The sequence below is a fragment of the Vespa velutina genome, chromosome 13 (assembly GCF_912470025.1).
Source record: "Vespa velutina chromosome 13, iVesVel2.1, whole genome shotgun sequence".
Lineage (NCBI taxonomy): Eukaryota > Metazoa > Arthropoda > Insecta > Hymenoptera > Vespidae > Vespa > Vespa velutina.
Genome location: NC_062200.1, coordinates 410,810 through 424,331, shown reverse-complemented (window position 1 = coordinate 424,331; position 13,522 = coordinate 410,810). Strand labels below are relative to the sequence as shown.

At 43.4% G+C, this 13,522-nt stretch overlaps 1 protein-coding gene across 6 annotated transcripts in view; it reads left to right on the top strand.

Annotated features, from left to right (window-relative positions):
• Positions 1–13,522, top strand: part of LOC124953784 (protein phosphatase Slingshot) — a 68,580-nt gene that overhangs the window by 41,649 nt on the left and 13,409 nt on the right. For 4 of the 6 annotated variants that reach the window (XM_047505672.1, XM_047505673.1, XM_047505674.1 and 1 more), the window contains 2 exons: positions 6,058–6,236; positions 7,926–7,991. In XM_047505672.1, the coding sequence (XP_047361628.1) occupies positions 6,058–6,236; positions 7,926–7,991 (245 nt within the window). Of the gene's footprint in view, positions 1–6,057; positions 6,237–7,575; positions 7,860–7,925; positions 7,992–9,593; positions 9,725–13,522 lie in introns of those variants that run through there. The other 2 variants (XM_047505678.1, XM_047505676.1) reach the window with 2 other exon arrangements.

Sequence of the window (13,522 nt, the reverse complement as noted above, 5' to 3'; positions counted from 1 at the left end):
ATATTTGGTGGAAGAAGCTCGCGTTGAGTCAGCAGCAGCGTCAAACGTTCGACTTTTTAAGGGCTTTCTTCGAAGGATCGATAAAAGACTCGAACGGTCGTACCTCGCACGGAAGCTCATACGAGACGCCCACAAACCGGTACCAAGTCGAGGGGAGAACACCTCCTCAAGGTCGTCTCGTTTCCTTTCGTCTCTAGCACAAAGATTTTTCGACGAACGTTTTCTTACCTACTTCCTTCTCAAGGAGATATCGCAAATCGAATCGCCGTGCACCGCGCGTGAAAAGTGGATCATCTTAGATGCGTTGTTCTTCTTCTTCTATTCGTTAATTAATTAGAAATATATCATTTCGCTGCTCGCTTTTAATACGCTCCATCGATTCGTCTTTGAAACTCCTTTCAGATTTTATTGTCTAATCGGTAGACGTTATTGTGTGCGGTCGTTAGGGAATAGATTGGTCAGAATGGAAAGTGGGTCATTGGAATATTCGTTAATTAGACGTTAGGAGTTAACAACGAGGTTATAATCGGTCTCGTCAATTCTATATCACCGTTTTATTATCCGTACGTTCTTCTTCGTCGAAGCTCGAACGTTCGCGTACCTACGAGGATCACTTTCACGTTGCAACTCGTGGGACTCTCGTGACACCAGAGGATCATCTTAGGAATATCGTGACGAAGGAAGGCTTTTTCTTTCCTTTTCTTTCCCTTTCCTTTTTCTTTTTTTCCTTATTCTTTCGATCTTTCATCTTTCTGAAGAATTATGTATAATTTCCTGTCTACGTGGTTACCAAGAGAATTATTTCAACTCTCGAAATAAGATCAATCTAGGCTGTGGAAGCGAAACGTGACGTTGCAAAACCGGTCAGCTCGGTAATTCAATGTCGAGTGTGACTCGACGAAACTCACCTCGACGTCGAGTGACACTCGACGTGCTTCTCTTCGTACGCTTTATATCCGCGCGAGATTGCAAACCGCACGACTAGGAGGACCGATTCTCCTTCTGTCTCTTTCCGACGAGAAGATCAACGTGACCTTGGCTAACTCGAGCGATGTTAAATCTCGGCCGGCCCTGTTCAAGGTCACCCGAGGGTAGAGCGTAAAAAGAAGAAAAAGATATTCGTCGTCGCTCGTCGTCGCTCGTCGTCGCTCGTCGTCGCTCGTCATCCTTGTTTTCTTCTTCCTCTGCTTCTGCATCTTCTTCGTCATCCTCGTCTTGCTCCTTGTTGATGCACGCTCCTGAGCTCTCCTCGAGTACCACCGTCTGAGTATAGGAGGAATGACCGTCTGGAGATGTTATCGTCCTCGGCTCTAACTGCGAGTTACGCCCCGGGCTCTTTGCGAACTCCTTCTCTCTCTCTCTCTCTCTCTCTCGCTCGCTCTCTCTCCCTCTCTCTCTCTCTCTCTCTCTGTCTCTCTCGCTCGCTCTCTCGGCGACAGCTCCGACACGTAGGATGAAGCTTCTTCTTTCTTCTTTTCCGTGGACCGTTCGATGACTCGATTATCTCGTGGGCGTGTAACGAGCCACTTTTACGGCGGATAAAATGCCATCGCGTCGAGTCCTTCGGTATTGAATGGACTCGGTTAGCTAGGCTTCATCATCAGGGTGGTCGTGCAAAGTGCTCTCGTTGCAAGCCATGAAAATCTTTGCGAATGAAGGATTACAACGTTTCCTTTTTTTTTCTTTCTTTTTTTTTTTTTTTTTTTTTTTATCTTTATTTATCTTCTTTTTTTTTTTTGTACAATCGGTAACGGTCGATAACAGTAGACTCTGCCTCGATTCAGACGCATAAAGGAAACTAGAAGAGGGCGGAGGGGCGGGAGAGAGAAGAAGGATGGATAGAGATAGGCTGTATGAGTCTCCTCGTGATCTTGTATCTCGATATCTCGGTACACAGACACGTGTTTCATATATCTCCATCGTTACAAGGCGCACGTCTATCGGCGAAACAAGCGTATGCATCTATGTACCTATATACCTATGCATGTATGTATCTATGTAAGTGGGTCGTTCTATGTCATACGATTATGCACGTAACGTTCGATACCTTAGCGAACTTACGTTCGCCAAGAGAGAAACGTTAGATCGTGTATAAGCATCGAGAGATATCGATCTGACGTATCTCGCCACGAGACAATACTTTGCTTTGTGTGTATACATAAATCGTTCGATTCTATGGAAAAGACGAAGCGTTCTTTTTTGTTTTTGTTCTTCATTCGATTTTTTTTTTTTTTTTCTTCAACCGAGAAGAAAAGCGATCGTTCTTCCTTCGAACTTGATTTATAATTTAACGTGATATCCAATTTGGGGAAAATTTTACACGGCTCGTACACGTGTCGCGATGAACGAAGAGAATAATTATCTTTATGACTTTCGAGAGATCTCGTCCAGCGAAATCTCCTTATTATTTATCTACTACTATGTGTGTTTTAACAGCGATTGTTGTTAATTGGGGAGTGCGATAAAGGAGAGCCCAGGCAGTCAACGTTAGTCGAATTACTCCGAGAGAGTTATGGTTAATGGCACTTACCAAACTTTCACTTGCCTAATTTATAGCCACTCTTATCTTAAGCCTATGTAATTTAGAAAAATAACAAAATTATAATTATCTTTTACAACGAGTCGCTAGGGTTTTTCCAAAAGGCGCCTTTCGTAACTTTGATAAAATAATCGATCGGGACGGCAGAAAGTTTTCAACGAAAGAAAAGAACTATGATCGATGAATCGATGACGTTTACTTTCGATCAAAGTGAGATCGAAGTTTCTCGTTACTGTCACGTAACAGCCAGTGATGGTGGTCTTTCTGCGTGATGTTCATCTCACGGAGAAATCTCACTTGAACTTGAGCCACGATTATTATATCCTTGTTCTTCACGTAATCTTCCCGGCAAGAAAGAAAAAAAGAAAAGATAGAGACATAAATTTTGCGCCATTTCCTTCGAGGGATTTCTTTGTTATCTTAGCGTGGTGCTTAAGCCAATCGCCATCGTCGGAGGAAATGAAATATGTTTCATATGGTGTCCCATAAAGAGCCAGTTAATTAATCGTTTAACGGGGTTAAGTGCGCGTAATTACCAGGCCCGGAAGTGGAAGCGTATACCTCCGCCCTCTTCCTCCTTTTAACATTGTTGCTTGATATAAGTGAGATCGTTTCTATTAATTATCCCATAATCGGTGCGTCCACCGCGGAAGAAACTTTGTTAACTTTCATTTCCACTTTCGTTCTCTTCGTAGACTTACGCGCGCGCGTACGTGTATTCCTATTAATTCGATTAATTTTCTTCGTTTTTCTTCGTAAAGAAACCGAGACGCAATCGTTATCCAACTACCGGCGTGAGTCAGAGAGATACATACAGCTCTCACCAAATCTTTCTTTAAATGGAGAAATACGATAAGAAGGCGAGAGAGGTAATAAAAATGGCAGGAAACGATTTCCGATTATTTTAATTAATAACTCTGGCTGCCGTCCGATAGGAGGCAAGAGGAGTGCCAAATTAACGGCTTTTTCCGCCTTTCCCTTTTCTCGACCGACGTTCACGACCGGCGTCGAGGTTGTCGATAGAACTTATTCCATCGAGCTAGCTTTCGCCCTACGTCATCATCTTTCCGTTCCTATTGCCTTTTTTCTTTCGTCCTTCCCTCTTCTCCTTTTTTTACATCCTCTTTGTTTTTCCATTTAGGACGCGCCTATGTGTTATTATCATATCCTGCTTTCGTGTCTTCGTTCACAATCGCGCGTCATTAATCGACAATCAGGAAAACGCTTTCCCGAGGCTCTCCAAGAGGATTAAAAAGGAAATCGCGTCGGGTCGACGCTCCCTCGCGCGAGAAATCATGCTTCTTCGTTTCCTATAACGCCTCTCTCGTGCCGGAGATAATTTATTTCGTGCTCCTTTTTTGTCTCCTTTTTTTTATTGTTTTCTCGAGATATTAAAAGCTATTAATATCGACTCTCTCGTTACAGAAAAATGTCTACCACTTTATTGGAACGTCGAGAAAAAGTGGAGGAATACGTTTGAAGAAGGTGTTGGTTTCATCTCTCTCTCTCTCTCTCTCTCTCTCTCTCTCTCTCTCTTTAGAGCCGCACCTGAGAATCGTTCGCGCCTAATTGCGCCGTTGTAATCGGAGAACTCGAAGGAACGTTATCCATGCGGCTGGACGCAAGCAGTCCACCGTGTCCCCGACTAGTTTCTGCATCCTCTCCGAACCAACGATCACTCTCATCTCGCTGCAAATTTTTTCTTCTTTATTTTGTTTCCCTTCTCTCTCTCTCTCTCTCTCTCTCCCTCTTTTAAACGTCAATAAGAAAGGAAATTTGTGACCGACCGAGCAGAAAAAAATCATTCGAGTTTAACAAGCGCAAAAGATAGTCGTCAATGATTTTATCCGAGCGCGTTCATCTGCAAATCGTTGACCCGAATCGTTCTATAGCACTCTCCGCGAGTTAAACGAGCGTGATAGGAGAAGTAATTATGGAGGGAATAAATACGAGTACGACGAGCCTCTCCTTAAACGATAAAAGGTGAATCGCGAAGTGGAATATCCGTCTTTGCCTTTATCTTCCATGCTGTCTCTCTCTCCCTCTCTCTCTCTCTCTCTCTCTCTCTCTCTCTTAAATGCTAAAGCCTCTCGAGAAACCGTAACATCGAATGAAATCATCGACCAACGTCGTTTAAAACGTTTAGAACGTTCGATCGCTTCGTTCGCTAAACTACGACTCGGTTATTCGACTTGCGTAAGAGGGAACGTTTCGAGAGATTATTAATCTAACCTATTTTTATTATTTCTTCTTTTTTCTTTAACTATCCTTTCTACTCTTTAAACGAGTATAGACCCATATATATATATATCTCTCTCTCTCTCTCTCTCTCTTTCTATTAAAACCGACTCGAACTTTCACGTGTCTTCGAGTCCGTTTCGTTTCATTTCGAACAACAATTTCTTGATTTCCTCTACTCTACGAGCGATATTTCATAACGTATCTACGTATATACGTACATAGGTAAAGAAATTAGCCGTATAGATATTATCATGGTATAAATTTAAAACGGATTATATATGTACACAATCGCGTAATAATCGTACGTGCTCGGTCGATGATTTTTTTCCTACGTTGAAATTCCTCTTGAAGGAAGTAGTACGATAGAAAGAGATAGTTGGGACGGGGGGGGGGGGGGGAGAAAGAGAAATATATGAGTCATTTATCGAAGGTTTCGTTCCGAGTAAACCGATAACGATTTTCCGCACCTGCCTCTTATTTCGCCATCGCGTTCGTGAAAATATTCTCGAAGAAGTCGTTCACCGAGTCGAGTTACGCTCGCACCGAGACCAATCAAAGCCTTCTTTATGCGATATCTTCCGACTTATTACGCGAATGATCGAGTCTGCAAGCGATACGACTTCTTCCTTCTTCGTCCTCTGCAATTATCTTGGATGGCGAAAGAAACCGGGAAACAATTTACGGAATATCTCGAGAATAAGATAAAAAGAAAAATGGGCGGTAAGGAGGAGAGAGAGAGAGAGAGAGATTATCATTTATTAGTAACTTTCTTAGCTATTACATAGATTGTCAAATGGAAAAATACGAGAGAGACAGGATATGACTTTCTCTCTCTCTCCCCCCCCCCCCCCCCCCCCACTCTTTGAGTAAAATAAATCTTGCTATCGATGAAAGTAAACGACCGATAGTCGCCAAGATCCAAGAGAGGAAAAAAAAAGTTTAATTGGAAGGAACAGAGGGAATAGGACGAAGGAAGGAAGTAACACGGTGATTTGTGGTTGTTGTGCAATTTCACTTCACCCAGACGCCAACGTCTTGCATCTTGTCTTGCATCGTGTCGTGTCGTCGACCTTTAAAGACGACTTTTACTATGCGCCAACGAAGACAACGACGACGACGACGACGACGACGACCATGTAACGTAAAGTTCTACGCGCGATTCGAAAGATGAGGGAAGCCTCTCGAAAAAATTCTTAGTAGCTCGCTGAAAGATTTTCCTTAGAAAATTTTTATCGGAAAAAAAAAAAAAAACGAAATGTTGGCGTTTGTTGTTCCAGGCGGTGAAACTGGAGTCGGTACATCCAGGAAGGACGAGATATCTCGTCGTGGTATCCTGTACAGGCCGACAGGATGCCGAGGAAAGTTGCCTTCTCGGTATCGATTGTCATGCCAGAGCAACCGTTGGTCTTGTCCTTCGAGTCCTAGCCGATACTGCCATTACTTTAGACGGCGATGGGTAAGTCAATTTCTCTTAATTCTATTTATCTCCGATCCGTTATTATAATCGTTGACGCTGATCGATCTCAAGAAAGTGGATGTACGTTCGTGCTCAAAGTGGAAAGAAAATAATGGCCGGCTTGTTTGGCTACCGAGTGTTGCTCGCGAGGCTAGCGCGAAGGTCAACGGCGTTCTCTCGTTCTCGTATGCGGGCATAGGGAAATGGAGCGCGTTACCGTAAGGTAAGTAAGGGGCAAGGTACTTGACAGGTGAACACCAAGGTCAGCCTCGAAGGTCGCAAGCCAGAAGTCAATGGATAAATTCAAGAGCTTAGAAAGGGATTCGATCTTCTCTTCTTTCCAAGAAAAGGAATTCGCGTTCGTTCTTTGATAATCGCGTTTAACGGACGGCTCTTATTACCGTTCGAAATTCCGCGCCCTTCGGCCAAAGATGCGCGATCAAATTTGTTCCTGGAATGCTCTCGCCTGCCAAGGGGTTAACTGTAATCGGCGGAGAGAATATTACGAAGTTAACTGAGAAGAAGACCGGTCGTGTTCGGTACGAGAGAGAGAGAGAGAGAGAGAGAGAGAGAGAAAGAGGAAGATCGAAACGATAACGGTGCGATCCTGCAATTTCTTTTCTTTTTTTTTTTTTTTTCTCGCGCATCGAAAAGAAGGAGCATTTTTTCTGTTTCGGTCTCTATTATTCGAGGATCTCTCTGATTATGCAATCGCGAAATACGGACGTTAATTAATTTCAGTAACTAATTGAACGAGAATTATTCAGAGAGAAAGAAATTGCTTGGAATGATCGGGAAGAAGTAGATTTTCCTTCCGTTCGTATTTGTGTTCCGAAACACGCCCATGCCACGACTTCCCCTTGCGTTGTTACGAAAGAAAGTACGTCAGGAGAGCGAGCGTAACACGGTTCTTAGACCGAAATTGCGGCATTCGGATCACGATCGCGAGAGAACGACTAGTCGCGATCCGCTAGGAAATGTCGCTCATCGACGGTAAGATAATAACCGCGAATTTTCTCAACGGGCATTGTTGTTTCCTTGCTCGTGCGTGCACGCTAACGACAACTCCTCGTCGTACCGTTTCTTCCACTTTGTGATTTTAATGGGAGATATCGCTGTCGAACGAGAGCTCATATTGAAATGGGAATAAGAAAAATGCATTTCATTGCAATGAAATTTGCGCCATTCGTTTATTTATTCTTTCTTGAGAAACCAATCGATCGAGCGAGCGAACGAAAGGGTGAAGTTAAGACATTGATCGACGAATTTCCTCCATTGTTTTGCTTAAAGCGTATATTAACGTTTGGATTAACGAAGAGAAAAAAGGAACAAATCTGTCGATCATCCTCGCGTGTCACGTGCATTTTTTTTCCATCGTTATTGCGTAATACCGAGAGGCGTATCGAAGCTCGTGCATCGTCTAAAATGTTGAAGCAGCGCGAGCAAGTCGTTGTGCTTCTCGAAATAGCAGCAAGCTAACTACAAAACCGACCGTTGTAGAGAGGACCGTTTCGTGTCGATATAAAATAGCATCGAGTCGATGTGACGACGACGACGACGACGAAGACGACGACGACGACGACGACGACGACGACGACGATCGATCGAGTCACCCTCTATTCCGTAAGGTCGACTTTGCTCGAAGACACGCAAATATCTCACTTCCGGATTCGTTTTTCTCTGTTACAGGGGCTTCAGCGTCAGCGTTTGCGGTCGACAGCACATCTTCAAGCCGGTCTCTGTTCAAGCCATGTGGTAAGTCTTTCTAATAATAATCAGTGGTGATTATTTATTTCCTCCTTGAATTACAAATATTTTCTAATCCAATCCGATGGTATTTTACAAATACACGAATCGAAAAAAAAGAAACAAAAAAAAAAAAAAAAAAAAGAAAGAAAAATATCGTTCGAAATAAGAAAGAAAAAGCGTTAACTCGGCGTAACTCTCGTTACGATCAGAAATCGAATTAACGAGCCGTTGTGTTTTAATGAGAGTTCGCGCGAGACTGTAAACGTTTAACCGATAACGCGATTATCCTTGCACCTTGGCCATTGTCGCGGACGGTAATAAGCATGACCGGTAGATAGGACGGTGCAATTAACGAGCGACGATAGTAGACAGGAGCCAGACGACTAGCAGACGCTTCTACGGACTGCTTCTCGTACGCACACCTTTGAAGAGCATATTTTTCAAAAGAAATTCCGAGTTTAAAAGCCGGAAGGAAATAAAAGTCGTTTCTTAGAAATCGTTCCATCTTGGTTGGACACGGCTCGCGTTAGATTCGATGACCGTGGCTAAAGAGATAATACCGCGTACAATTATACGTAGACCGAGCGAGGTGAGAACGACGAGACACCTACATACGCGTTAAGAGATTCTCGAAGGAGGAAAGGCCAGGCACGTGGGTAGAGTTCATTGATAGCACGAACAAAAGCGCAAAGGCGTTTCTTTTCTTTTCTTTTCTTTTCTTTTCTTTTCTTTTCTCTTCTTTTCTCTTCTTTTCTCTCTTTTCTCTCTTTTTTTCTTTTTTTCTTTTTTCTTTTTTTTTTTAATTTCCTCCTTTTCTCTTCCTTTCTAAACGAAATTCGGCCGTCGGGGGGGAATTTGTAGGTAAATTTGAAGTAGCCAAGGCCAATCAAGGAAAAGGGATATTAAACGAGTTATCTCTTTCTTTTCTTTTTTTTTTTATTTATTTATTTATTTTATTTTATTTTATTTTTTTTTTTTTTTTTTTTAATTCGTCCGGTAGGAATTAAGCTTGGCTACGACGAAGATATTACGCCGTGGGCGTGTAATATCTTCTTATTATATATACAGGCTGAGTCAAATGTGCAACAGAGTTTTCATACTCGAAATATTTAGGTACATTTTCGAAGGTAAGATAATGTTTCGGAAAACGTATCGTAAGATAGAATATGGCGGGGGTGGAGGTTATCGAAGCGGAAGAATCAGAAGAGAAGGGAAAAATCTAACGTGGGCCGTGGCTTTAATTGGTCGGCATATGTATCCCGATTGTCTTCACGACTGGACGCCACGAAGAACTTTCTTGACTGCCCAACCTCTTCCGCTCGCTTTAGAGACTTCTCTCTCCGAGTGCCAGTGAAAACAACGGACGCGTCTTCCCACGCGTTACCAGTACGCTCTTCGTTCTAATTGTCTCGCGATTCATACGATCGATTCTCGATTGGGTTCAAACGTTAAAGAGAAACGAGAGTCTCGTTAAAGAGATTAACATCTTTTTTTTTTTTTTTTTTTTTTTTTTTTTTTTTCGTTTTTTCTCCCTTTCCTTTCCCTATTACATCTCGTAAGCGAACTTTTCGGCCATCTAATCTTACGCTCGAGATTATAGAGAGGCTCGGTCATCGGCACAGAATGCCTTCATCGAGAAGAATTTGTTCCGACTTCCGGGATCCGAAATACACGGGGAGGATTCGACGAGGAAGGGCATTGTGCTTTTCGCGCGAGAAGACGAAGCTCAAAGAATTCAGGTTCGTTAGCTTCGGTGTGTACTGGCTTTTGAACGGTGTGTCCCCGTCTATAAATAGAGAGAGAGAGAAAGAGAGAGGGAAGGAGAGAGAGAGACGGGGATATATATATATATATATATGTATATATATAATGATTTTTACGAAAACAAAGACCTTTCGATGGGTGAGATCGATTTGAGAATCGTTAGAGATCGATTTTACACTATAGGTGTATATAGGAAATGTCTCGTATTCCGATCTCAGCTTCCTCTTGAAAATCGCGTGAAATAATTTGCAAACGTTTCGACTCGACGTCGTCGTCGTCGTCGTCGTCTTCGTCGGCGTCGTCTGAGAGCTGTCGTTGTCGTCGTCCTATTTTTGGAGAAGCCTCGTTGCTCTCGACCATCATCATCGTGGTGGGGTCGCGAGCGACCATGGACTATCGCCCGCGCCATTTATGGGCGCGTCGCGACGCATGGTCACTTTGTCGAATTTTCCCACGTACTTGAGAAAATGTTGAAAAAACGATACCAAGAGGTCTAAACTCGGCCGCAAATATCGTTCTTCGAATGTGGAACAGTAGATCGCAAGAAACGAACGAATTTATTACATTTCCGATTATTCTCTTAGCCCGATGCTCTCTCGTACACGTGTATATACACACGCACGCATGCACACACACACACACACACACACACACACATTCGATTTCAGTAGGAAGGGAAAACGATCGGTAGTACGACTCTGCTTTCGGACTCGTTTGAGAGAACGAAGGAGAAAGAAAGAGATAGAAATATGTGGGTCGTAGCGACGAACGTCGAGAACAATGTAAGCAATTAACGGTTGTGTTGCGTCTACCGGCGCTCGGCGTGTTCGAAGAGGTAATTACCGCTTTAAAGGCAATTATCCCTCGAAAGAAGACCATCGATTCCCATCGTCCCACGTCTCGTCACTTTTATTCTATGGACAACGAATTTCTAGAAACGAGGTTAAGTTTGAAAGGCGACCTAAGACGACGACGATTACTGGACTTCGAAAATCCGCAAAGATTGCCCGATAAAACGAAATGGACTTTTCGTTGGGAGAAATTTAATGCGCGATTACTCGTTCCTTGCTGAAGTAATAAAGCATCGAGAGAGAGAGAGAGAGAGAGGGGGGGGGGGGGGGGGGACGTGGCCAGTCGCACTTTAGGTCGCGTTTCTCCACGAACTGGTTTTTGTTCTTTCGCGGAGGGACATAAAAGATGTCGGGCAGGCTGCTTTTCCAGGTCACCGTGGTGAGCCGTGTGTCGTTGGGCGTGGTGAACGATAAGAATATTCCTTCGTTCGATCTACGGAAATTTATCCTCGTCCAATCGACGAATACACACTTATACGTACATATAATACCTATACCTAATCTATGCGTATATTTTAATCGGAGGAACTCGACTCTCGTCCCTCTCGCGCGTTCTCTTCATCTTCTAATCTTTCTGCCTCATTAGCCGGTAGAAAAGAGAATAAGGAGACGGGCGTGCGCTCGTTTAACCGGCACGGCGAAGGAGCAGGAAGCGTTCGCGGATCAGCGAGAATCAATGAACTTTGCTAGAGTCTGATGAACCGGTTTCCAGTCGAACGACGAAGGCACGACTTCGATATGACACCTTCGATACCGATGATAAGACCGCAAAATCGCGATACGATCCCGCAGCATTCTCCCGTTCATCGAGCGTGCTCAGATACCTACGTACGCGTGGGTAGCTCCTAACGCGAGCCCTTTGATTTACAATTTGTTTTTTCTCTCTCTCTTTTTCTCATCATCTTTTTCTTTTTTTCGCGACACTAAATATCAATTTTTATATGAAAATAATCGAATTGAAATGTATAATGACGTATGTATTACATTTTCATAAAATATCGTCGCGAACTTGTCAAAGAACTTCCGTGTATTGAAACGAGGATCCATTCCAATCGGCCTCGAGCGAATAGCACACCCGATAACTTTGTTCCCTCGTCACTGTCAGCTTCCGAGCTTCAAGAATATCTCCTATCTTGCTTTCCTCTCTGTTCCACTCTTGGACCGGCTCTCTTTGTCTTCTCCCACTCCGATAACGTTTCTCTCGCACGTCTAAAGTTCCGCTTGGTAAACTAAACGTGCAAATCGCCTATACGTAGATAAATCATTATAACGTTCCGACGTTGGTTCGTTAATTTAATAAGAAAAACAGAAACATCAAATTTTATTCGAATGGATGAATTAAACTCGTGTTGAATATCGAAACGATAAAGGGAAAAAGAGAAAGAGGCGTCGATAGATAAGAGAGTCTCGCCTCTTCTCTCGTCGTTATCTACGTACAAAACGTAGACGATAATAGTTGCCAGAGGCAACGACGATACATTTGAAACTCATCCGCTCGGAATCGAAGCGTTTATTTGAAAAATACGTACGTACGAGTAGAGTTCGAAGGAACGATCATTCACGCGTGTCTCGGAAGAATTCTGCGTATCATCGTATAGTAATTATCGCTAAGATCTCTCTCTCTCTCTCTCTCCCTCTCTATCTATCTATCTATCTATCTATCTATCTATCTATCTATCTATCTATCTATCCATCCATCCATCCATCCATCCATCCATCCATCCATCTATCCGTCCATCTATCCATCCATCTATCTGTCCATCTATCTTTCCGAAGCGAGAGATGAGTCATCGGAGACTCCTACTCTTTTCTTCTTCTTCTTCTTCTTCTTCTTCTTCTTCTTCTTCTACTCCTCGCGGAGGGCCTCGTCCGCGCTCTTGCGTAACGAACGACGACAAAAGGGTCGCGGACCGTCGACTAGAATCGGTTCCGGCTCGAAAGCTGACCGTTATCTCATTATACCGGTAGCTTGACTAGGTCGTCTTCCTCCTTTCGAGAAAAAGAGAAGGAGAAATAGAGACACGCATAGGAAGTTTCATCCCCGATTCAATCTCTTCGGGCTCTCGCCGAAGACGAGATCTCAAAGAATCGCGAAGAATCGTCGTCCTCGAAAGATCTCGTTCATTCCAAATCAGCGAAGAGAATCTTTTTCCCTCGTTATTCCGGCGCGATGACTCGCTCGCGAGGATTCCTTCTTCTTCGTCGAGCTGATTTATCGTTCGCCGGGGATATGGTGTAACAGGGTCAGACCGTGTCTCGTGGGATTCGAAACGCCTTCGATCTTTCCATCTCCACGTACTTTCCCTTTTAAACGTTTTAACGCGACGATTCTAATGGATTCCAACCGAACGAGACTCGTTCGCGATTGGTCTCGCGATACGGTGAGATTCCTCAAAAAGGCTTTTCTCTCTCTCTCTCTCTCTCTCTCTCTCTCTCTCTCTCTCTCTCTTTCTCTCTCTCGCCGGGAGAAGGAACGTTGACCTATTAACGAAAATCAATAATATTAGGTTAATAAGATTCGTCGTCTTTAAGATTCTATTCGAAAGAAATTTTATTAGCAGTCGATGACGTCGTTAGTTTAGTGGAAATAGCTTTCGAAATTATTAGAAGCATTGGAAGATGTTATTAGAAGATAAGCTAGTATAACGGTTCATCGCGAAACGGAAACGTATATTTTGTCGGATGAAACGTTTATACCAACGCGGCTCCTCCTATAATTCGAGTATCGAGAGAACCTTACTCAACGGTTTCTATCGAAATGAAACGCAGATATATGTAGTTTTATCTTTCCAGGGAAAGTTAGCGATGCCTTAGGAAGTTGCGTGTCGAAGCGTGAAGCATCCCAAGTCGCGGCGGATGCCATCGGCGACGATTGTCTCGAATCGCTTTCGAATCTCTCGAATGGTGCTGTGCGAGTAAACG